The sequence below is a fragment of the Ursus arctos genome, unplaced genomic scaffold (genome assembly GCF_023065955.2).
Source record: "Ursus arctos isolate Adak ecotype North America unplaced genomic scaffold, UrsArc2.0 scaffold_28, whole genome shotgun sequence".
Classification (NCBI taxonomy): Eukaryota; Metazoa; Chordata; class Mammalia; order Carnivora; family Ursidae; genus Ursus; species Ursus arctos.
The window spans coordinates 11,636,677-11,663,163 of record NW_026622963.1 but is presented as its reverse complement, the minus strand read 5'-3'; the positions used below and the strand labels follow the sequence as shown (position 1 = coordinate 11,663,163).

Genomic DNA, 26,487 nt, shown 5'->3' with positions numbered 1-26,487 from the left:
TAGTATTCTACCACAAGCTTATTTACATATGTGATCAAAATAAAATGGATGAAAGAAGAATTTTTAAATACTTATTTAACGCTTATTTAAGTATGGGATCTTTTTCCTCTTTTGAAATTTGATTCTCACAGAGTCAGTTCACAAAATAAATAATTTAATATGATTTCTAGCTATGAAAATAAAAAATATAAAAATGATAAATTTCTATCCCATACATTAAGTCTAGTATTTATATGACCACAATTATATTCAACATTTAAAAACAGTCACACTGAAAGAGCCAAGTTAAAAAACAATTTGCTCTTTATTCCTTATTTTAAAAATTTAAATGTTTTTATTACTATAGCCCTTATTTTTCTCTTAACCCTTATCAAGTTTCATCTATATCTAATGTTATTATGTCTATAAAATGTATAATTTGGTCTAATACCACCTGTTGATAACATCTTTTTTTTTTAAGATTTTAAAAAATTTATTTGAGAGAGAGAGAGAGCATGAGAGGGGGGAGGGTCAGAGGGAGAAGCAGACTCCATGCTGAACAGGGAGCCCAATGTGGAACGCGATCCTGGGACTCCAGGATCATGACCTGAGCCGAAGGCAGTTGCTTAACTAACTGAGCCACCCAGGTGCCCTGTTGATAGCATCTTTCAGCATGATGAGGCAATAAGTTTTGAAGAAAACTATAGTATATAGTGGCTACTTAAAAAATAAAATTTTAATAATTTTTCTCAACAACTCTTTATATGTACCTATTTTTTTTTAAAGTTACTTTTAAACTAGAATGACCCATTCTGGATTACTCTCAGGTCAAGTATCTTAATACTAAAGTGGGAAACAGAAAGACATGAGGACAAATAAGTAGTCATCCAAAAACATAAACCTGTAATTCCAAATCAACACATTTTTAAATGTTCTGCAACAGGAATGGTAAATAAATTTCATCTTAAAGACCAACTCCAAGCAAATGATAGAGGCTATCTAACATACTAACAAGAGAATTTTTAAAAGTCCAGTAGGCAGCATTTCCCATCCATCAGAGTGCTAGATGTTGCATGGAAGACTTTATTGTTACTGGTTTAGTTTCTTAATGCCAGACTAAAGAACATTTGATCAAATCACAAATTGAATGATTTTAGCAATAATTATTTAATTTAGACAGTCTCATTTTCCTCCTCTACAAAACAAGAATAATCTTAACTATATCAAAATGTTGCTGTAAGAATAAAATGTTAAAATGAAATAATATATATAAAATGCTTTATAAAGTGTAAAATAATACACAACACAATTTATTATTATTATTAGGGTTTATACCCTTCTAATATATTTACTCAGAATTCTGATAAGTTGTTCTTACCAAGTTAGCAGCACTCACATTTGAAATATCTGAAGGGTCCATTTCACTTTCTATCCCTGCTTTCTCTGCCAAAAATATGTCATTTGCTCGCAAAGGAGGTGTGTCAGCTTGCTGAGTAATTGAAACACACTCTGTATCAATGTGAACAGCAGGTATTTCAGAAGTTCGCACAGAACTGTCTTGTAAAGTACTACTGTCAGAGTTCTTGACATCATCCAATGCACTCACTGTGAACTAACAAAACACATTTACAGAATTAATCAGAGATAATAAAAAATACTCACAAACTACTCCATTCTAGAAAAACTGATCATACTAAACCTATCAACTAAAGCAATAGTTGACTGGCTGATAGACAACTCATTCATCTTTTTTGTACGTCTCAAGTTAAAAAAAAAAAAAATTAAGCAGTCACAAATTTTATCTGCACACCTACTATGTATAGGGCACTATCTGAAACGCTTTATGAAATTAAACTATATTGTAATTACATTTTATTTTAGTAGGCTGATTCTTGATGAGTACTTTACGTAGCTCACAAAAGAAATTCTAGACTTTGTCTTACATTCAAATAACTAAAGGTCTTTACATGGTTTTTCCGATGGTTTATCCAATGGTTTTTCCAACGATATTAGAAATTCTATTTCTAAATTCTAATAGAATTTCTAATATCAAATGAAGGCCACTTTTCACCAAAATATACACCACCTTGAGGGCATTTTATTCAAAACGACACTTGCTCTCTTTAAATAACATTAACAAACCTTAAAGTATCTTTCATGTAAAACCACATGGTACACAATACCAATTCTCAGATCTAAAAGAGAAATATACCATAAAAAATACAGTGTATCATGTAATTCCTATCTAGATTTCCATATCCTCCCCAATGCCCTTTAGGAATATTTAACACACAACTAACAGAAATAGGAAAACTAAGTCAAATAAAATACTGTCTGAGGCCAAATACATATACATTTTTTCAACTTTCCAATTTAGTAAATAGAAACAAGTTTTTATTTTCACATTACAATGGAGTACAGAAAGAACACTGCTGTGTTTTCCAATTATATTCAGAGTAATGAGCTCCAAGTAGAACTAAAATCTAAAATTATGAATTAAAACCCATTCACATCACTATTTAAATAAACATTAGATAAATAGTGCACTGGCTATAAAACTCCCAGTTTGATTAATTATTTATATAAATATTAAACTTTGTCAAGTCTTATAAACTACTTTAAAAATTTTACTATTGGTCAAAACTTAAGTGTCTCAAAGTGTTGATTTTAGTGTATTATTTAAGCTATATCACATTGTTTATATTACTATCGACATTATCTATACATTAGTCACCATAGTTTATAATCTTCTTGGCAATATTTATATTAGCATTACTGATGTTTACAATATAGCCAACCCTGTTTATTAAAAAATCAGTATCATTTATACAACAAAATCAAAGCTAAACTATAAAGTAATGTTGAAAAAATATATAAATATGCTAATTCTATTTTTAGGAGGACAGTGGAAAAAACAAATGTTATCCATTGGCTTGGACACCAATAGCAACGAACTTTTTATATTGAAATATTTTAGCAATACTTTAATTACTCAAAAACTGTATGTATGGATTATTCCTAAATTCCCAAAATCATGTAAGTTTATTCATTACACAAAACCGATGTAATTATTATATTGTTAAATTTTATAGCTAAAATATATGTTAGCAAAAATGCTAGGTGTCAATGTTAAGTGATTTTTTTTTTCTGTTGTCTTTGTTGTTATTGTTGGTTTTCCTCTTTCTTTTCTTTACTGGACAAAATGATAAGATGGAAAAATTCACAAGAAAAGAAAGAACAGTACTCACTGCCAGGGATTTAATCAATACGGATATAAGTAAGATGTCTGAACTAGAATTTAAAACAACGATTATAAAGATACTGGCTTCGCTTGAAAAAAAGCATAGAAGACACTAGAGAACCCCTTACTGTAGAGATAAAAGAACTAAAATCCAGTCAGGCCAAAATTCAAAATGCTATTACCAAGATGCAGTCCCAAGTACAGGCCATAAAAATTAGGATGAATGAAGCTGAACTATATGTTAAGTGATATAAAAGATTTCTTGGGCCACCTGGGTGGCTCAGAAGGTTAAATGTCTGACTCTTGATCTCAGTTCAGGTGATGATCTCAGGATCATGAGCTCAAGCCCTATGTAGGGCTCTGCACTCAGCAGGGAGTCAGCCTGAGATTCTCTCCTTCTCCCTCTGCCCCTCCCCCCCACTCACACAGGCTCGCTCTAATAAATAAATAAATCTTAAAAAAAAAAGAAAAAAAGAAAACCAAATTTTAAAAAGAGAGAGAGATTTCTTCCTCCGGTTTAACATTAAAAGGTTTCTTAAAAGTATATCCAACAAAAGTACTGATTGTGTCCTATGTGTTTAGGATTCTGCTCCACAATGTGGGAAATTAAAAGGCAACATAAGATACTGCTCACAAGGAGCTGCCAATCTCACATGGGCACATAGACATTGAAGAGTTGCAGAACATCAGGAACAATGTACAATTAAGAGCCATTATCACCGTTAAGAAGAAAAACATGGAAGTTGAGTACAGTTTCCAACAAAAATAAATATCCTAAAGGTAAAGAGAGAAAACTTTAAAAAGCAGACACTAGTCTAAACAGAAATATTTTAATTATTTTACAACTTTTCTACTTAGCCCCTGGTGTCATATCAAAGAATATCTCTTATATTTCATTTTATGTAAAATTATACTAATTGAACATGAATCTTTATGTAAACAAACACCTGAAAAATTGATTCCTTCATCAAATAAATAAAATAAATTTCAAATGGACTAACAGCAGAAATACTGAGAATATCAGCTTTAAAGAACTGTATTAAATATTAGCAAATTATTCTACACTTGAATTGCAGGATGTAAAAGGAGAGCAAGTCCTTAAGGATCCTTATTTTCATCACCATTTTTTTTTTTAAGATTTTATTTATTTATTTGACAGAGAGAGAGACAGCCAGCGAGAGAGGGAACACAAGCAGGAGGAGTGGGAGAGGAAGAAGCAGGCTCCCAGTGGAGGAGGGAGCCCGACGCGGGACTCGATTCCAGGACCCTGGGATCATGCCCTGAACCAAAGGCAGACACTTACCGACTGAGCCAGCCAGGTGCCCCTCATCACCATTTTTAATAACACTCCAAATGAAGCAGTAGGATATCACTTAAAACAAGTCATCAACAAACTTGGGCAAATTAATATCATACACCTTTAGAAGCCCTCTAAGGGCAATCGCTTTATTTCTGTCAAAAATGGATAAGCTAACTTGGGTAATGAATTAACTGAAATACATTCTACAAAAAGAGAAATGCAATATACTCTTCAAAAACATGAACAGTGAAAGACAAACTGAAAAACTGTCCCAGGTGAAAGATGTTAAAAAAAAAAAAAAAAAACAAAGCTAAATACAATGTGTGATTCCAGATTGGATCCTGGCTCAGGGAAAAAATTCTATAAGGAAATTACTGGGACATGAATATGAATTATAGATTAGATGAAAACACTATATAGATGCCAAATTCCCTCATTTTACAATTAAAATGGTTAAGTAAGAGTTTCTTTATTCCTTGGAGGTACATGCTATAATATTTAAAGGTGAATGGTTATGATGTTTGCATATTACTCTCAAATGTTTAGCATGCAATGTGTTTGTGATGCATCGATATAGAGAGAAAAGAAAAAAATGAGGCAAATGTTAATCTGTGAATCTAGGTAAAGGGTACAGGAGGGTTCATTGTTCACTCATGCAACTTTTCTGGAAATCTGAAATATTTCACAATAAAAAGTTAAATAAGAAAATAAGGCATTCCAGCATAGACATATCCTTTATAAAAAGGCAGTAAAAGAGATTTTCAGAATGTACTACCTGGGTCCTTTCAGCAAGAGGATGGTCACAAGAGTGTAAGGCGTCTTTGGACCGAGACTCTATAGTATTGGAAGGTCCATCTCCAGCAAATTCACTTTTCTGTATGCTTTCATCAGGTAAAAGATGTATGTTTTCTTTATCACTGTCATCCTTTGACCTTAATGTTTCTGTTGCTACTGAAACTTTTGTCATCACCGCTGTTGATCGTGAACGAACAGGCCTTCCTCTTTGAACAGTCTCCCATCCTTCCGCATCTTTCCGTTCTGTGCAATTGAGGAAAGGAAATAAATCAAGATTTCTTTAGATGATATTTTCAAAAATCTATAAAATAAAAACATTTCCAATCTAATTCCCATTAAATGTAACTAATATACGAGCATGACACTAATTATCATGCAAGGCACAGTGTGTGTGTGTATGTACATGTGTAATGTCTAATGCAACCACACTGTGAGTAGGTATAATTTTCCCTATTTTACAAATGACAAAACTGAGATTCAGATTAAGACTGACATAAGGCCAGAGAGTCAGAAAGTAATAATAAACATTTATATGGTGTATACTATATGCTAACACTGTTCCAAGTGTTTTACACAGAATAATTCTTAGTCTTCACAACAACCCTGTAATACTAGTACTATCATCCCAAATTTATCATTGATAAAATCTATCATTTGTCATTTCATTTACCCCATCTGTCATTCAAAAAATGAGACAAAGAGAGATTAAGTAATTTCCCAAGGTCGCACACCCAGAAAAGGTAAAGCCAAGATGCAAGTCCAGGCAAACTGGTTCTGGTGTCCATGTCCCAATGGCTACATTAAAAATTGCCTCTCTATCTTTCAGAATCCAAACACAGGCCTACCTCCAAAGTCCAAGTTCTTTTCTCTATCCTAGTACATTTGACTTAAAAAAAAAACTATTACGACTATAGACTGTTAACTGAAGGAACCCTAGAGGATCTAATCCAGTATTTCACCAAATATACAAGGAAACTGAGGACCTGTGCCCAAAGTTCACACAGCAAAATAGCCTAATATAAATAAGAATCTTTCACTGAAATGTTTCAAAATGTCACAGCCTGAGATATATATGTTTATAGCGATGTATACAGCTACAATTTTTAAATCTTATTGGCTAATTGTAGTCTTTCAAAATTAATATGAAGACTTCCAGTTGTGGCCAAGGTGGAGTAGCCCACCTTCACCTCCACGTCCTCCTCCTTACAAGAGAAAGCCCTCGACAAAACACACAAAATAAACTTAGGAAGATTTTAAGAGACAGAAAGAAGTAGGACTGCCAAGAGACCCTGAGACTTAAAAAGCAGCACAGCAGTGACTTCTCTAGGTTTCCTTATTATACTCCAGACAGAATGCTATATAAGCCTCCAACCCAGGACCAAGAGCCAGAAACAAAATAGGCATGAGCAAAACCTGTTTTGCCAAGCCAAAGGACAGGGAAAAGAATAGCCTAACAAAACAGAAAATCTTTTTGAAAATATTCACTCTTTTCCAGCCGAAGATCAGTGGAAACCCTGTGCCTATGGTTTCAATAAGGTAAGCAGGGAGCTGAAACTCCACTGCCAACTAACAGAAGCTGATAGTGGTCCAATTCCCCCACCAAAGTAGTGTCAGCAAAGGTGAATGGTGAGCTGAACTTCCACCTCCAACTGGCATTGACAGGACTAAATAAGACAGCAGGAACTGGAGTTGTTCATCACTCCATTTTCCCCCAACCCTACTGTCAGTGTGGCCCAGTGGGAAGATGAACCATACCGACTGAGCAGCAATGAGACTGAATGAGGCAGTACGAGTCAGAACTAGTAGACAGTGGTCCTCCCTACCCCCAGGGTCAGCGGGGCCCAATGGAGAGCACAGCCTCCACTTCCATTCAGCATCAAAGGCAGAGTGTGAAATAGAAACTACTCAACATTCTGTTCTCCCCCTCGACCAGTATCAGCAGGTCCCAGTAGAAAGCTGAGCTTCCACCCAACCAACATTAACGCAGCAAAATGAAGTGCTGGAAGGCAGATTTACTTGGCACTTGGATCTCCCTTCCCCTTGCCATGGTATCAACAGGGCAAAGCAGGGAGCTAAGATTCCACCACACCCTACAGCAACAAGATGGTGGTGTGAGTTGTTCTCCCTTCACTTTGCCTCTACCTGGTTCAGTGGGGTCCAAAGAAGAGATAAGCTTATACCACCAGGAGGAGCCAAGGAGATGGTAAAAGGTAGTGCCCCAATTTTGCTGGGGAAGTGTCACTGGGAACAAGAACAGAGTCTCAGGGACCTGTGGGCCAATAATAAAAGAGGTAACATGTCATCAGAGTCCCAGAAGGAGAGGAAAGAGACTGTAAAACTAAAGAAATATTTGAAGAAAGAATGGCTGAAAACTAGCCAAACTTAGTGAAAGACATAAAACTACAGATTCAAGAAATTAGGAAACATATCCCCCCAGTCCAGGCTAAGACGCATCATAATTAAACTACTAGGGAAAAAAAAGAAAAGAAAAATTATTGAAAGCAGCCACAGGGAAAAATATATTATCCACAGAGCAACATAAATTCTAATGACAGCAGATTTCTCATCTGAAACATTGCTGACTAGGAGGAAGTGACACATTTTTCAGGGACTGAAAGAACTATCAATTGCAAATTCTATATTCAGTGAAAATATTCCTCAAGAATGAAGAGGTAAATAAAGGCATTCTCAGATGAAGGAAAAACTGAAAGAATGTATCAGTAGTAAACCTGATTTCTTGAATCATGTTTGAAAGTAAAACAAAAAATTAAAACACCATTTGATGCAGGAAACAATATAATTAAGACAATTATACAAAGACGTAGAGAGAGTAAAGGTAAACAATTAGAAGGTTTCTGCATTTCATCACGGTGGTAAACATCAAAGCCAGTAAAGTACGGTAACTTACATATGTACAATGTAATACCTAAGGCAACAAGTATAAAAAAAAACTGTACAAATCAATATACTCCAAAACATTATAAATAGACAACATGGAATCATAAAAAAATGGTCAAGTTACCCATAAAAAAGTAAAAAAAGGGAAACAGTGGAAACAGAGAAAACAGAAAAATAAAAGGACATGCCTATATCCTACCCTAACATACCATCTGAATAGTCTCACAATTATTTTGGAAACTGAATCTGTACTTTAAAAGCTCCCCCCGCCCCCACCCAAATCTCCAGTCCCAGATGGTTTCTCTGGCAAATTCTACAGAACACTTTTAAAAGGATTAACATGAATTTTACACAAACTATTCCAGAAAATAGAAGAGGAGAGAATACTTCCCAAGTTATAAGGCCAGTTTTACCTTGATACAAAAACACATAAAGACAGTAAATAAAAATAAATCTAAATAACAATATTTCTCATGAATTTAAATGTAAAAATCATCAACAAATATCAGCATATCAAATCTAGCAACATATAAAAAGAATTACAAACTATGATCAAGTGGAATTAATTTCAGGTATGCAAACCCAGTTCAACCTTCAAAAAAATCAATGCAATCCACTACTGTCAACAGACTAAACAAGGAAAATCATATGATCTTATCAACTGATACAGAAAAAGTATTTCACAAAATCCAATACCCATTCAAGAGAAAAACTCATTAAACTATAATATAGGGGAACTTACTCAACTTGATAAGAAGTATCTACAAAAAACCTACAGCTAGGGGTGCCTGGGTGGCTCAGTCCATTAAGCATCTGCCTTCGGCTCAGGTAATGATCTCAGGGTCCTGGTATTGAGCCTCTTGTTCAGTGGGAGTTTGCTTCTCCCCCTCTCTCTGCCATTAGCCCCCGCTCGTGCTCTCTCTCTCTCTCTCAAATGAATAAATAAAATCTTTAAAAAAAAATACAGCAAAGGAAGAAATAAAACTGTCCCTAATTTCAGATGACATGATTGTCTACATAGAAAATTGCAGGGAATACACATAAAAATTCCAGAATTATTACATAAATTCAGTAAAGTTGTAAGATATAGGTCAATGCACAAGTCCATTGCATTTGCATATAACAGTGAACATGTGGAAACTGAAATTAAAACAATTTACTATTACACTGGGGCACCTGGGTGGCTCACTCAGTTAAGCATCTCCTTCGGCTCAGGTCATGATCCCAGGATCCTGGGATCCAGCTCTGTATCTGGCTCCCTACTCATTGGGCAATCCCCTTTTCTCTCTCCCTCTATCCCTCCCCCCAATTTTTGTGCTCCTTCTCTCTCTCTCAAATAAATAAATCATTTAAAAAAATTTATAATTCACTGAAGAAAATGAAATATTTAGTAACAAATCCAACCAAAAAAAGGTACAATATGTGTATCCTAAAAATTACTAAAGACTGATTTAAAAAAAGACCTAATAAATGGAGAGACATACCATGTTCATTAGAAAATAAATGATTAGAAAATTCAGCTTAGTAAAAATGTTGGTTCTCTCTAAAATGATCAATAGCTGTAACGTAATTTCTATCAAAATCCCAGCAACATTTTTTAGATATTAGAGAAGCTTATTCTAAACTTTATATAGATAAACACAAACTAAAATAACTAAAACAATTTTTAAAGAGAAGAATAAAACAAAAGGAATCACTTTACTCAATATTAAGGCTTACCACAGAGCGAGAGTAATCAAGACAGTACAGGATGGGATAAGGAGTTAAGATGGCGGAGGAGTAGGGGACCCCTTTTTCAGCCGGTCCCCTGAGTGGAGCTGGATAGGTACCAGAACAGCCTAAATAACCACGGAATCAGCCTGAGACGCAGGATGATGCATCTGGATCTCTACAAATGAACATCTCCAGCACTGAGTATTGAGGTACGAAGAGGGGAGCTGTAAACCGTGCACAGATATCGGAAGATAAACGGAAGGGGGAGGGAGCCGCCGCGTTTGGGCGCCGGGAAGCGGCAGCCACCTGCACAGGGGAGCGGGCGGACTCACAGAGGGCACCCGCGAGAGAGCGGACTGAGACCGGTGAGCCGTGAACGCGCGCGCCACCAGGCATCTCCCGGAACACCGGAATCCCGGTGTGCTCACGGGATCCAGACTGAGACCGGGAACTCGCGGAGCGCGCGCGGGGCGGCTGGCGGCTGGCGGGCCACCTGCACGGGGGAGCGGGCGGACTCGCGGTCGGCACCCGCGAAACAGCAGACTGAGACCCTGAACCGGGTGCGCGCGCCACCAGGCTTCTCAGGAAACTCCGGAATCGAGGTGTGCTCACCGGGCATAGACTGAGACCAGGAGACCCGGGAGCGTGCGGGGCGGCCGGTGGCTGGCGACATTAGAAACACAAAGGACAGAGACGGGGCGGCCGGTGGCTGACAGCATTAGAAACACAAAGGACAGAGACGCGCCGGCCCTGGAAGTGAGGGCAGGGACGCCGGGTGTGGGGCGCACATCCCGGGACACTGCAGGGTTGAGCAGCACCAACAGTAAGAGAGTTAAAGTGGCCAGAACATCAGTGGAGAACGGGCCGCAATCCCTCTGTTCTGTGACAGAGGCTGAAATTCAGCTGCTGCTGCTCTGACTCTCAGAAGAGGCATAGCCGGCCGCCAGGGAAAGCCGCCAGAGAACAAAAGCCTGGAAATACCGGCTCAGAGAGTGCCCATCCCCATCCTCCCTCGCAGGGGACACGGAGACTCTACCCAAACAGGGCTGCCTGAGTATCAGCGCGGCAGCCCCCCACTCCCCCAGAACACAGAAGGCAGGCTGAAAAATCAAGAAGCCCACTACCCGGGCGCCTGGGTGGCGCAGTCATGGAGCGCCTGTCTTCGGCTTAGGGCGTGATCCCGGCGTTCCGGAAAGGAGTCCCTCATCGGCTCCCCCGCTGGGAGCCTGCTTCTTCCTCTCCCACTCCCCTGCTTCTGTTCCGTTCTTGCTGTCTGTCTCCCTCTCTCAGATAAGTAAATAAATAAAATCTTTAAAGAAGCCCACATCCCTAAGATCCCTATAAAACAAGGGGCACGGCCTGGGACCCAGTCAATAATTTGGGCTCTGGACAACCCCGCAACCTCTCCTCATTAGAATGACAAGAAGGAGAAGCCCCCCCCAGCAAAGAAAAGACAGTGAGTCTGTGGCCTCTGCCACAGAAATAACGGATATGGATGTAACCAAATTATCAGAAATGGAATTCAGAGTAACAATGGTCAAGATAATGAGTAGACTTGAAAAAAATATTAAGGAAAATGTTACTGAGAATATAGAATCCCTAAGGGCGGAAATGAGAGCGAATTTGACAGAAATTAAAAATTCTATGAGCCAAATGCAGGCAAAACTAGAGGCTCTGACGGCCAGGGTCACCGAAGCAGAAGAAAGGGTTAGTGAATTGGAGGATGGGTTAATAGAGGAAAAAATAAAAATAGAAGAGGGTCTTAAAAAAATCCACGCCCACGAATGTTGGCTACGGGAGATTACTGACTCAACGAAACGATCCAATGTTAGAATCATCGGCATCCCCGAGGGGGTGGAGAAAAACAGAGGTCTAGAAGAGATATTTGAACAAATTGTAGCTGAAAACTTCCCTAATCTAGCAAGGGAAACAAAAATTCGTGTCCAAGAGGCAGAGAGGACCCCTCCCAAGCTCAACCATGACAGACCTACACCACGTCACGTAATAGTGCAATTCGCAAATATTAGATCCAAGGATACAGTATTGAAAGCTGCCAGGGCAAAGAAATTTCTCACGTACCAAGGCAAAGGCATCAGAATTACGTCAGACCTGTCTACACAGACCTGGAATGAGAGAAAGGGTTGGGGGAGCATTTTTAAAGCTCTTTCAGAGAAAAACATGCAGCCAAGGATCCTTTATCCAGCAAGGCTGTCATTCAGAATTGATGGAGAAATAGAGACATTTCAGAATCGACAGTCACTAGCCAATTTCGTAACCACGAAACCAGCCCTACAGGAGGTATTACGGGGGGTTCTATAAAAGTAAAAAGGCCCCAAGAGTGATACAAAACAGAAAGTCACAGCCAATACAAACAAAGACTTTACTGACAACATGGCAGAATTAAAAGCATATCTCTCAGTACTCAGTCTTAACATTAATGGTTTAAATTCTTGCTTTAACGCCACAGGGTTGCAGATTGGATAAAAAGAAATGACCCATCCATTTGCTGTCTACAAGAGACTCATTTCGACCCAAAGATGCATTCAGACTGAGAGTAAGGGGATGGAATACCATCTTTCACGCAAATGGACCTCAAAAGAAAGCTGGGGTAGCAATTCTCATATCAGATAAACTGGATTTTAAACTACAGACTATAGTTAGAGACGCAGAAGGGCACTATATTATTCTTAAAGGAAGTATTCAACAAGTGGATATGACAATTATAAATATATATGCCCCCAACAGGGGAGCAGCAAGATACACAAGCCAACTCTTAACCAGAATAAAGAGACATATAGATAAAAATACATTAATAGTAGGGGACCTCAACACTCCACTCTCAGAAATAGACAGAACACCCTGGCAAAAACTAAGCAAAGAATCAAAGGCTTTGAATGCCATACTCGACGAGTTGGACCTCTTAGATATATATAGAACACTACACCCCAGAACCAAAGAATACTCATTCTTTTCTAATGCCCATGGAACATTTTCAAGAATAGATCATGTTCTGGGACACAAAACAGGTCTCAGCCGATACCAAAAGATTGAAATTATCCCCTGCATATTCTCAGACCACAACGCTCTGAAATTGGAACTCAACCACAAGGAAAAATTGGGAAGAAACTCAAACACTTGGAGACTAAGAACCATCCTGCTCAGGAATGACTCGATAAACCAGGAAATCAAAAATCAAATTAAACAATTTATGGAGACCAATGAGAATGAAAATACAACAGTCCAAAACCTATGGGATACTGCAAAGGCGGTCCTAAGGGGGAAATACATAGCCATCCAAGCCTCACTCAAAAGAATAGAAAAATCTAAAATGCAGTTTTTATATTCTCACCTCAAGAAGCTGGAACAGCAAGAGAGGGACAGGCCTAATCCACGCACGAGGAAGCAGTTGACCAAAATTAGAGCTGAAATCAATCAAGCAGAAACCAGAGTACAGTAGAGCAGATCAACAGGACTAGAAGCTGGTTCTTGGAGATAATCAATAAAATTGACAGACCACTGGCAAGACTTATCCAAAAGAAAAGAGAAAGGACCCAGATTATTAAAATTATGAATGAAAAAGGAGAGGTCACGACGAACACCATTGAAATTGGAAGAATTATTAGAAATTTTTATCAACAGCTATATGCCAATAAACTAAGCAATCTGGAAGAGATGGAATCCTTCCTGGAAACCTATAAACTACCAAGATTGAAACAGGAAGAAACTGATTTCTTAAACAGGCCAATTAATTATGAAGAAATTGAGTCAGTGATAAACAACCTTCCAAATAACAAAACTCGAGGCCCGGACAGTTTTCCTGGGGAATTCTACCAAACATTCAAAGAAGAAATAATACCTATTCTCCTAAAGCTATTTCAAAAAATAGAAACAGAAGGAAAGCTACCAAACTCATTCTATGAGGCCAATATTACCTTGATCCCCAAACCAGGCAAAGACCCCCCTCAAAAAGGAGAATTACAGACCGATTTCCCTAATGAATATGGACGCCAAAATCCTCAACAAGATACTTGCTAATAGAATCCAACAGTTCATTAAAAGGATTATCCACCACGATCAAGTGGGATTCATACCTGGGATGCAAGCATGGTTCAATATTTGCAAATCAATCAGCGTGATACATCATATCAACAAGAAAAGACTCAGGAACCATATGATCCTCTCAATCGATGCCGAAAAAGCATTTGACAAAATACAGCATCCTTTCCTAATTAAAACCCTTCAGAGTGTAGGAATAGAAGGTACATTTCTCAATATCATAAAAGCCATCTATGAAAAGCCTACTGCAAATATTATTCTCAATGGGGAAAAGCTGGAAGCTTTTCCCTTAAGATCAGGAACACGACAAGGATGCCCACTCTCGCCACTATTATTCAACATAGTACTAGAAGTCCTTGCAACAGCAATCAGACAACAAAAAGGGATCAAAGGTATTCAAATCGGCAAAGAAGAAGTCAAAATGTCTCTCTTCGCAGATGACATGATACTCTATATGGAAAACCCAAAAGAAGCCACTCCCAAACTATTAGAAGTTATAGAGCAATTCAGTAACGTGGCGGGATACAAAATCAATGCTCAGAAATCAGTTGCATTTCTGTACACGAATAACGAGAACGAAGAAAGAGAAATTAGAGAATCCATCCCATTTACAATAGCACCAAAAACCATACGTGACCTTGGAATTAACTTAACCAGAGACGTAAAGGACCTTTATTCTAGAAACTATAAATCACTCTTAAAAGACATTGAGGAAGACATAAAAAGATGGAAAGATATTCCATGCTCATGGATCGGAAGAATTAACATAGTTAAAATGTCCATGCTACCCAGAGCAATCTACACTTTCAATGCTATCCCGATCAAAATACCGAGAACGTTTTTCAAAGAACTGGAACAAATAGTCCTTAAATTTGTATGGAACCAGAAAAGGCCCCGAATCGCCAAGGAACTGTTGAAAAGGAAAAACAAAGCTGGGGGCATCACAATGCCGGATTTCGAGCTGTACTACAAAGCTGTGATCACAAAGACAGCATGGTACTGGCACAAAAACAGACACATAGACCAATGGAACAGAATAGAGAGCCCAGAAATGGACCCTCAGCTCTTTGGGCAATTAATATTTGATAAAGCAGGAAAAAACATCCGGTGGGAAAAAGACAGTCTCTTCAATAAATGGTGCTGGGAAAATTGGACAGCTACATGCAAAAGAATGAAACTTGACCACTCTCTCACACCATACACAAAGATAAACTCCAAGTGGTGAAAGACCTCGATGTGAGACAGGAATCCATCAAAATTCTAGAGGAGAACATAGGCAACAACCTCTACGACATTGGCCAAAGCAACCTTTTTCATGATACATCCCCAAAGGCAAGAGAAACAAAAGATAAAATGAATTTATGGGACTTCATCAAGATTAAAAGTTTCTGCACAGCCAAGGAAACAGTCAGAAAAACTAAGAGGCAGCCCACGGAATGGGAGAAGGTATTTGCAAATGACACTACAGATAAAGGACTGGTATCCAAGATATACAAAGAACTTCTCAAACTCAATACACGAGAAACAAATAAACAAATCAAAAAATGGGCAGAAGATATGAACAGACACTTTTCCAATGAAGACATACAAATGGCTAACAGACACATGAAAAAATGTTCAAAATCATTAGCCATCAAGGAAATTCAAATCAAAACCACACTGAGATACCACCTTACGCCAGTTAGAATGGCAAAAATAGACAAGGCAAGAGACAACAATTGTTGGAAAGGATGTGGAGAAAGGGGATCCCTCCTACATTGTTGGTGGGAATGAAAGTTGGTACAGCCACTCTGGAAAACAGTGTGGAGGTCCCTTAAAAAGTTAAAAATTGAGCTACCCTATGATCCAGCCATTGCACTACTGGGTGTTTACCCCAAAGATACAGACGTAGTGAAGAGAAGGGCCATATGCACCCCAATGTCCATAGCAGCAATGTCCACAATAGCTAAATCGTGGAAGGAGCCGAGATGCCCTGCAACAGATGACTGGATTAAGAAGTTGTGGTCCATATATACAATGGAATATTACTCAGCAATCAGAAAGAACGAGTTCTCAACATTTGCTACAACATGGACGGCACTGGAGGAGATAATGCTAAGTGAAATAAGTCAAGCAGAGAAAGACAACTATCATATGATTTCTCTCATCTATGGAACATAAGAACTAGAATGATCAGTAGGGGAAGAAAGGGATAAAGAAATGGGGGGGTAATCAGAAGGGGGAATGAAACATGAGAGACTATGGACTATGAGAAACAAACTGAGGGCTACAGAGGGGAAGGGGGTGGGGGAATGGGATAGGTCAGTGATGGGTAGTAAGGAGGGCACATATTGCATGGTGCACTGGGTGTTATACACAACTAATGAATCATCGAGCCTTACATCGAAAACTGGGGATGTACTGTATGGTGACTAACATAATATAATAAAAAATCATTATAAAAAAAAAAAGTACAGGATGGGTGGAAAAACAAAACACAATGAATGAATGATAAGATCAAAGAACTAGAATACAAAACCCAGAAATACACCCACACAAATATGCCCAACTGATTTTTGACAAAATTTCAAAACAGAGTACCTAACAAATGGTGGTGGAGCAATAAGACATCCATAGGCAAAATATAAACCTCCATCTAAAACTCCCACTTCACCCAAAAATTAACTCAAAACGTGTCACTAATTTAAGATGTAAAACTATAAAACCTTTAAGAAAAACAAAACAAAACAAAATCTTTCAAATGTATGGCTAGACAATGAGTTCTTACACTTGACACCAAAAGCATGATCCATAAACAGAAGGCCTAATGGACCACATCAAAATTGAAAAATTTCCCCCTGCAACAAACTCTGTGAAGAGAATGAAACAACAAAGGACTAATGTCTAGAATATATAAATAATGCTCAAAATTCAACAGTAATATTACAAACAACACAAGTAGAAAATGGGCAAAAGACGTGAACAAAGATTACACTGAAGGGTATACACAAATGACAAATAAGTACACAAAAGATGTTCAACATCATTAGCCGTTAGAGAAATGCAAATTAAACAATCACAGTGCGATATTACTATATAGCTACCAGAATGGCTAAATAAAATATAGTGAAAATACTAAGGGGAATCCAGGGTTAGACGGGTGTTAAGTAAAGGGTATGAGATTTCTTTTCTTTCCAGTTCTACTGAGATATAATTGACATATAACACCGTATTAGTTTAAGGTACAACATATTGTTTGTTATATGTATTTATCAAGAAATGATTACTGAAATAAGTTTAGTTAATATCTAGCACCTCACCTAGTTACAAATATTATTTCTTGAGATAAGAACTTCTAAGTTTACTCTCTCTATGGATTCTGGGAAACAAACTGAGGGCTTCAGAGGGGAGGGAGGTGAGGGATTGGGATAGGCTGGTGATGGGTATTAAGGAGGGCACATACTGCATGGAGCACTGGGTGTTATACGCAAATAATGAATCATGGAACACTACATCAAAAACTAAGGATGTACTGTATGGTGACTAACATAATAAAAAATATTATAAAAAAAGAAAAAAGGGGGAAAAAGCAACTTTCAAATATATATACACCACATGTTCTTTATCCAAATGTTCTTTATCTCATGGATTAATGGGCACTTAAATTGCTTCTATGTTTTGACTATTGTAAACAATCTTGCTATGAACAATCTTGCTATGAACAAGTAAGTACAGGTATCTTTTCAAGGTAGTGTTTTCATTTCTTTTGGATATATACCCAGAGGTGGGATTGCTGGATCATATGGCAGTTCTATTTTGATTTTTTGAGGAAACTCCACACTGTTTTCCATAGTGGCTGTAACAATTTACATTCCCACCAACAATGTACAAAGGTTCTCTCTTCTCCACATTCTCTCCAACATTTGTTATCACACTATTTGATGACAACCATTCTGACAGATGTGAGGTGATATTTCATTGGGTTTTGATTTCCTTTTCCCTAATGACTCATGATGTTGAGCACCTTTTCAGGTACCTGAGGCCAGTTGGATACCATTTTTCGAAAAATGTCTATTCAGATCCTCTGCCCATTTTTTAATTATATTGCTTGTTTTTGATATAGAGTTGTATGAGTTCGTTATATATTTTGGATATTAACCCCAATCAGATATATGATTTGCAAGTATTTTCTACCATTCTGTAGGATGTCTCTTCAGTTTGTTGGTTTCCTTTGTTATACAGAGCTCTTTAATTTGATGTAGTTATGCTCGCTTTTTGCTTTTGTGGCCTTTACTTTTGGTGTCAAATCCAAAAATTCTATGCCAAAGAGGTATCTTTTTGAGGTGATGAAAATGTTCTATAATTGTGATTATGATAGTACATATGTGTGAATATACTAAAAACAGATGAATTGTATATTTTAAATGGATGAATTATATGGTATATGAATTGTATCTTAACAAAGGTGGTATAAAAATTAATAGAAAAAAATAGGAAAAAGTAGGCTGATTTCTGAGACTTATTTCTGAAAAACTGAAAACTTACTTCACAGCTGAAAACTACATTTTTTATGGGTATCAAGACCATACCACCAAATGAATCACTAAAGGGAAGAAATTTTACCTCAAAGGAAAAAAAAATGCTTACAAAATGCACATCCTTGTAATTGGGAATGTTAACTCACTATCCTATTTTTAAAAATACAACAACTGTGTTAGTACTGTATATTATATTTTAAAATAAAGATAAGACAGACCTGTAATCTTTTATTTCAAAGGTCTGGACTTGGAAATCTCTAAGGGGAAGTATGTTTAAATTTTTGTGCTTTTTAAACTTTATTATGAAGATTTTCAAATACACTATATAGAAAAAATAGTATGATGAGCCCCATGTTCCAATCACCCAGCTTAAAAATTATCAACATCTAGGGGGCGCCTGGGTAGCGCAGTCGTTAAGCGTCTGCCTTCGGCTCACGGCGTGATCCTGGCGTTGCGGGATCGAGTCCCACATTGGGCTCCTCGGCTGGGAGCCTGCTTCTTCCTCTCCCTCTCCCCTCCTGTGTTCCTTCTCTCGCTGGCTGTCTCTCTGTCACATAACTAAATAAAATCTTTAAAAAAAAAATTATCAACATCTATTATTTCATCTAGTTCCCCTTCCCTACTCTTTTTCTGAAAGATTTTAAAGCAAATTCTAGACATCATTACCATTTCTCCTGCAGATGTTCTGTATGTGTCTTTAAAGGATTTTTTAAAAAACATAACAATTATGGTAAACAAAATAATATTATACCTCAAATCATATACTATCCAAGTCACGACCCATTTTCATCCATATTTAAATTTCAAAAATTTAGCATGTTATATATCAGTCTTTTTCTTTCAAGATTTTATTTAAATTCAAGTTAGCTAACATATACTATAGTATTAGTTCCAGCAGAATTTAGTGATTCATCACTTGCATATAACACCCAGTGTTCATTACATCAAGTGCCCTCCTTAATGACTACCCATTTACCCCATCCCCCAATTTATCTCCCCCTCCAACAACCCTCAGTTTGTGCCCTATAAAGAGTCTCTTATGGTTTGCCTCCTTCTCAGTTTTCATCTTATTTTATTTTTCTTTCCCTTCCCCTATGTTCATCTGTTTTGTTTCTTAAACTCCACGTATGAGTGAAATCATATGGCAACTGTCTTTCTCCGACTGACTTATTTAGCTTAGCATAATACAATGCCCTCTAGTTCCATCCATGGCATTGCAAATGGCAAGATTTCATTCTTTTTGATGGCTGAGTAATATTCCACCGTGCGTGTGTGCGTGTGTGTGTGTGTGTGTGTGTGTGTGTGCACACACACCACATCTTCTTTATCCATTCATCAGTCAATGGACATTCGTCTTTTAAATATATATATAAAAGAGGAGTCGCCACCATCACTACCACATCCATCGTCATGCTGAAGCCCAAGTTCTCTGAGGATAAGACCTGTGAAGGCTGCTCTAATGCAGTCAGGTGCTCAACAAGCTCAACAAGGAGTTGAGTTTGACACTGACCTACTCAACAAGAAGACTGGCATCAACTCTGAGCACAGTGTGGAGACCGGTGGAGACACTGGGAAAAACAGGCAAGGCTATTTCCTACCTCAGCCCCAAGCAGCAAGGGCCTGGACCTCTGGGCCCAAGACGGACCAAAGGGGACAGGATACTTATCCTCTCCTGACTTCCAGACAGACCTAGAGCCTGGAAGTCCTACTCAGTGATGGGAGCGCCTACAGAGACCTTTACTTGCATTGCTCCTTCCTAGCTTCCCTGCAATAAAGTTGAGGCACTTCTGTTGGGGTGGGGGGAGGAGGAATATATATATATACACACACACACATACACACACACACACACATATATACACACATATACATATATTTAAATATATATTGCAATACGTATTTAATATATATCTAACATTTAATATATTTTACTTAATTTATATTTAATATTTAATATAATAATACATAATATATATCTTAAAATATAAAAATCAATCTTATAAAAATAATACATACCAAAAGAAAAAAAACAACTAAATTATGAAATTAAGTTTAACAAAAGATTTCAGTTTCCACTTAATTTAACTGGCTCACCCTTAGGAGCAGTATGATTAATAACGTTACTTTTTAAAGGAAAGAAAAACACCCTTCTTTCAAAGTTTTCTTATAGAAAGAAATACTGCTTAACACTTGAACCTAGTCCATAACCAATATGATGGCCAACACAAACACTATCATGTAGTAAAAAGAAAAAGTGAAATAACTTAAGCAAGTCAGAGGAATGTATCAAAACAGAAACTATAACACAGGTCTCTTAGACACTAAGAAATTAGCTATGAACAAATTACATTTTTAAGGAACCTTCAGTAAAAACTGTATTGAAAAATTATTCCCATAATGAAGAATGGTTGTTGAGAACAGCAAATCATGCAATTAACCTGTCAAGAGAGCTTCTAAATACTTAGAATAATCTTGTAAGTACACAAAACTCAAAAAATTGTATTTCATATCATAATTTTTATGCTCCAGAACTTGTACAATTTTTAAAATTTTACAAATGTCATTAATAAAGTAGCACTAAATTCAAATTAATATAACCAATAATTGAAAAGAAACAGAATAATCCCAACGTAACTGATTTATTACCATTTCTACTTATCACTATATTTAATGCACTAATATTCTGTTTACAATTTATTATTGTTCAAGAGAAAATTTTATAAAATCCTTTGTTAGGTTGTGCTGGCATCATAAAACAAGATCCACTTTTTTATTCTCATTAGCGTTTCTATACGATTAATGTTATTTTTACCTTAAAAGTTTGAAAGAATTCGCAGTGAAGCCATCTTGACCCAGAATTTTCTTTGTGAAAAAATGTTAATTGTACACTCAGATTTTTAAAAAATACTTATTAGGGGCGCCTGGGTGGTTCAGTCGTTAAGTGTCTGCCTTCGGCTCAGGGCATGATCCTGGCATTCTGGGATTGAGCCCTGCATCGGGCTCCTTGCTGGGAGCCTGCTTCTCCCTCTCCCACTCCCCCTGCTTGTGTTCCCTCCCTCGCTGGCTGTCTCTCTGTCAAATATATAAATAAAATCTTAAAAAAAATAAAAATAAAAATAAATTTAAAATATTTAATAAATTCCTTCAAATTTTTCTAATTCCTGCTACGAAAGTTTGGTTACATAGTGTTTTTCAAGAAATTTGTCAATTTCTTCTGTTTCTAAATTTAGTATATAATATTGTTCATAATATCCTCCTATTATCTTCTTAATATCTATGGGATCTCTACTCATGCCCTTATCTCATACCTGGTATTATGTCTTGTCTCCTCTTTTGTCATAATCAGTATTAGAAGCCCATTAATTTTGTTAGCCTATTCAAAGAATTATCTTTTGGCTCTGCTGATTTTCTCAATTCTCACCTGTCTCTTCTCCTTCCTTCTTAAGTTCCTTGTGTTTTAACTTGTTCTTTTCTAATTTCCAGAGATAGGTTTTTTTCTTTTCTAATATATCAAATTGAGGCTAGAAATTTTCCTCAAAGCACAGCATTACCTTAAACCCACAAGATTTTAAATGTTAATTTTCAGTGACTTCCCAATTTGTAATTTTCGTTATCATTTCTTCCCTGACTCATGGGTTATTCAGAAGTATATTCCAAAATTCCAAAAATCTGAGAATTATACGGCTATCTTTTTAAATTGATTTCTAACTTAATTCCACAATGTTCAAGAAGACAAAATCAGTTCAATCACCTAAAATTTTGTGAAATTTGTTTAATGGCTTGGTATGTGTCAATTTTGGTAAATGTTCCATGGGTACTTGGATATATATTTGGACTTAAGTTACTACCATAACAAAGTACCCCATATTAAAATTAACCCTCTTCATGCCAAACACAACTATAAAAGCTAGACTGTCTAAAGGCATTGGAAACCAACCAAGATAGGCAAGATTTGAGGAACTACAATTCCTGAGCAAAGGGAAGGATAACATAAGATCCAAATTCACCCTAGAATTTTTCCCTGAAGACATTTCAAATTCACAATGCAGAGGAAGTGAGTCCTAGCAGAAATCAGCAGTCCTGTCTGGCTGAAACAAATACTGGAGTTCAATGAGTCTAAAATAACTGAGACTTCAGGGGAAAAAATCTTGAAGAGGCAGGAACTGCATAACTTCCCTAAGGAGTCTGACAACTACTAAGCTTTGCACATATATGGCAAGACTCCATGATACCCAGCAAAAAGCAGCAGCTGGGATGCTAATGAGCTAAGCAGATATTATATCAACTGTAGAGTGCTAAGGAATTCAAGAATGTAATAGTCTTGGCAAAAACCCCAGATTTTCAGTTAAGACCCAAAAGGAATAAGGACAAAACTGAAACACATCAACTTTAATAAAACCTCAAACCAAATATTAAAGGATTAAGGTAAACTACCTTAACTCTATCTTTTTGCCAGAAGAAAAACAACAATATTTTTTAAAGGAGCCTCTATAATTTTAAATACACCATGTTAAACATTCAATTAAATATTACAAGGCATGCTAAAAACAAACAAAGAAACAAACCAACAGGGTCAAATACCAGAGAACTCCCCAAAAATGTTTTTAAAGTAACAAATCCACAGGTAGTTCAGATATTTTAATTTTCAGACACGGACTTTTCAAAATAACTATTACTAACATATTTAAGAAAAGATGGGTTAAACATACAGAATAGGGGATCAGTGGACTAGAAGACATGTCAGTAAAATGTTCCCAGGTTGAAGGATCAAAAGAAAAAAAAATGGAAAAAAGGAAGCATATTTGTTAGAGTACATTATATCAGGTTCATTAATCACATTGTTTAAATATTTTATATCGTGATTTTTGTTTACTTGTACTATCAGTGTTGAGAGTGTTATGTTAGAATTTCATAGTATGAGTATAGATTTTTCCATTTTTCCTTTCAATTATGTCAGTTTTTGCTTTATATGCTTTAAAGATCTGTTATACACATATAAATTAAAAATTATTTTCCAATTCTGTTAAAATACTCCTTTAATAATTAAAAAATATTTCTTTTTAAAATGTTTCTTGGCTACTATTTTGTCTGGTAATAAAGCAACACCATCTTTGATTTGAACAGGACATGTATAGAATATCTTTTCCCATCTTCTTCTATTGACTTTTCTAGGTTTTAAATTGAAGATATATCACTTTAACATGAATACACTTTTTAATGCAATTATAATTTTAAACATTTAATATTGAGACCATTTGCCTTTAATGGACTTCAAAAAAAAAGAAAGCTGGGAGAGGAATCCTTATATCAGACAAACTAGAATTTAAACCAAAGACTGTAAGAAGACATGAAGAAAGACACTATATCATAATAAAAGGGTCTATCCAACAAGAAGATCTAACAATTGTAAATATTTATGCCCCTTATATTGGGAGCAGCCAATTATATAAACCAATTAATAACAAAATTAAAGAAACACATTGATAATAAAACAATAATAGTAGGGAACATTAACACCCCACTCACAGCAATGGACACATGATCTAAGCAGAACATCAATACTGACTGACACACTGGACTAGATGGACCTCACAGATATATTCAGAGCATTCCATCCTAAAGCAACAAAATACACATTCTTCTTGAGTGCACATGGAACATTCTCCAGAACGGATCACCTACTGGGTCACAAATCAGGTCTCAACTGGTACCAAAAACTGGGATTACTCCCTTAATATTTTCAGACCACAATTCTTTACAACTTAAACCAAATCATTAGAGAAAGTTTGGAAGGAACACAAATACATGGAGGTTAAAGAACATCCTTGAATGTTCTTTACGAATGGATCAACCAGGAAATTAAAGAATTAAAAAAATTCGGGGCGCCTGGGTGGCACAGCGGTTAAGCATCTGCCTTCGGCTCAGGGCGTGATCCCAGCATTCTGGGATCGAGCCCCACATCAGGCTCCTCCGCTATGAGCCTGCTTCTTCCTCTCCCACTCCCCCTGCTTGTGTTCCCTCTCTCACTAGGCTGTCTCTATCTCTGTCGAATGAATAAATAAATAAAATCTTTAAAAAAAAAAGAATTAAAAAAATTCATAGAAGCAAATGAAAATGAAAACACAACTGTTCAGAACCTTGGGGATACAGCAAAGGCAGTCCTAAGAGGAAAGTGTAGAGCAGTACAAGCCTTTCTCAAGAAACAAGACTCAAATACACAAGCTAACCTTACACCTAAAGGAGCTGGAAAAAGAACAGCAAATAAAGCCTAAACCCAGCAGATGGAGAGAAATAATAAAGATTAGAGCAGAAATCAATGAAATAGAAATTAAAAAAAACAGTGGAACAGATCAACAAAACTAGGAGCTGTTCCTATGAAAGAATAAACAAGATTGATAAATCCCTAGCCAGACTTATCAAAAAGAAAAGAGAAAGGACCCAAATAAATCATGAATGAAAGAGGAGAGGTCACAACCATCACTGAATACAAACAATTATAAGAACATATTATGAGCAACTATATGCCAACAAATTAGGCAATCTGGAAGAAACAGATGCATTCCTAGAAAAACATATTAACTACCAAAACTGGAAGAAATAGAAAATCTGAACAGACCCATAACCAGCAAGGAAACTGAAGCAGTAATCAAAAATCTCCCAACAAACAAGAGTGCAGGACCAGATGGGTTCCCAGGGGAATTCTACCAAACATTTAAAGAATCAATCTATTCTTCTGAACCTCTTTCAAAAAATAAAAATGGAAGGAAAACTTCCAAACACATTCTATGAGGTCAGCATTACCTTGATCCCAAAACTAAAGACCTGACCAAAAAGGAGAATTACAGACCAATATCCCTGATGAACATGGATGTGAAAATTCTCACCAAGATATTAGCCAATAGGATGGAACAGTACATTAAAAGGATTATTCACCACGATCAAGTGGGATTTATTCCTGGGCTGCAAGGGCTGCAATTAACCAACATGATACACCCCATTAATAAAAGAAAGGACAAGAAACATATGATCCTGTCAATGCAGAAAAAGCATTTGACAAAATATAGCATCCATTCCTGATTAAAACTCTCCACAGTGTAGGGAGAGAGGGAACATACCTCAATATCATAAAAGCCATATATGAAAAACCCATAGCGAATATCATCCCCAATGGGGAAATACTGAGAGCATTTCTCCTAGGGTCAGGAACATGGCAGGGATGTCCACTATCACCACTGTTATTCAACATAGTACTAGAAGTCCTAGCCTCAGCACTCAGACAACAAAAAGAAATAAAAGGCATACAAACTGGCAAAGAAGTCAAGCTTTCACTCTTTGCAGATGACATGATATTCTATGGTGAAACCCGAAGACTGCACTCAAAAATTGATAGAATTCATATAGGAATTTAACAAAGTGACAGGGTATAAAATCAATGCACAGAAGTCAGTCACATTTCTATACACAAACCTAAGACAGAAGAAAGTGAAATTAAGGAATTGATTCAATTTGTAATTGCATCAAAAACCATAAGATACATAGGAATAAACCTAAACAAAGAGGTAAAGCATCTGTAATCTGAAAACCATAGAAGACTTATGAACGAAACTGAGGAAGACACAAAGAAATAGAAAAACATTCCATGCTCATGGAATGGAAGAATAGATATTATTAAAATGTCTATGCTACCTAGAGTAAGCTACACATTCAATGCAATGCCTATCAAAATACCATCAACATTTTTCACAGAGTTGGAACAAATAACCCTAAAATTTGTATGGAACCAGAAAAGACTCTGAATAGCCAAAAAGAATTTTGAAAAAGAAAACCAAAGCCGGTGGCATCACAATTCCAGACTTCAAGGTATAATACAAAGCTGTTATCATCAAGACAGTATGGTACTGGCACATAGATGCACAAATCAATAGAACAGAATAGAGAACCTAGAAATGGACCCTCAACTCTATGGTCGACTAATCTTCAACAAAGCA

General features: G+C 36.7%; 1 protein-coding gene across 14 annotated transcripts in view; it reads right to left on the bottom strand.

Moving 5' to 3' along the window:
* The window catches only part of SCAPER (S-phase cyclin A associated protein in the ER), a 522,862-nt gene that overhangs the window by 390,145 nt on the left and 106,230 nt on the right, over nucleotides 1–26,487 (bottom strand). For 10 of the 14 annotated variants that reach the window (XM_057303865.1, XM_048221477.2, XM_057303866.1 and 7 more), the window contains 2 exons: nucleotides 5,296–5,558; nucleotides 1,358–1,591 (listed from right to left, as the gene is read on the bottom strand). In XM_057303865.1, coding sequence (XP_057159848.1) covers nucleotides 1,358–1,591; nucleotides 5,296–5,558 — 497 coding nt within the window. The remainder of the gene's footprint in view (nucleotides 1–1,357; nucleotides 1,592–5,295; nucleotides 5,559–26,487) is intronic. The other 4 variants (XM_048221494.2, XM_048221482.2, XM_048221479.2 and 1 more) reach the window with 1 other exon arrangement.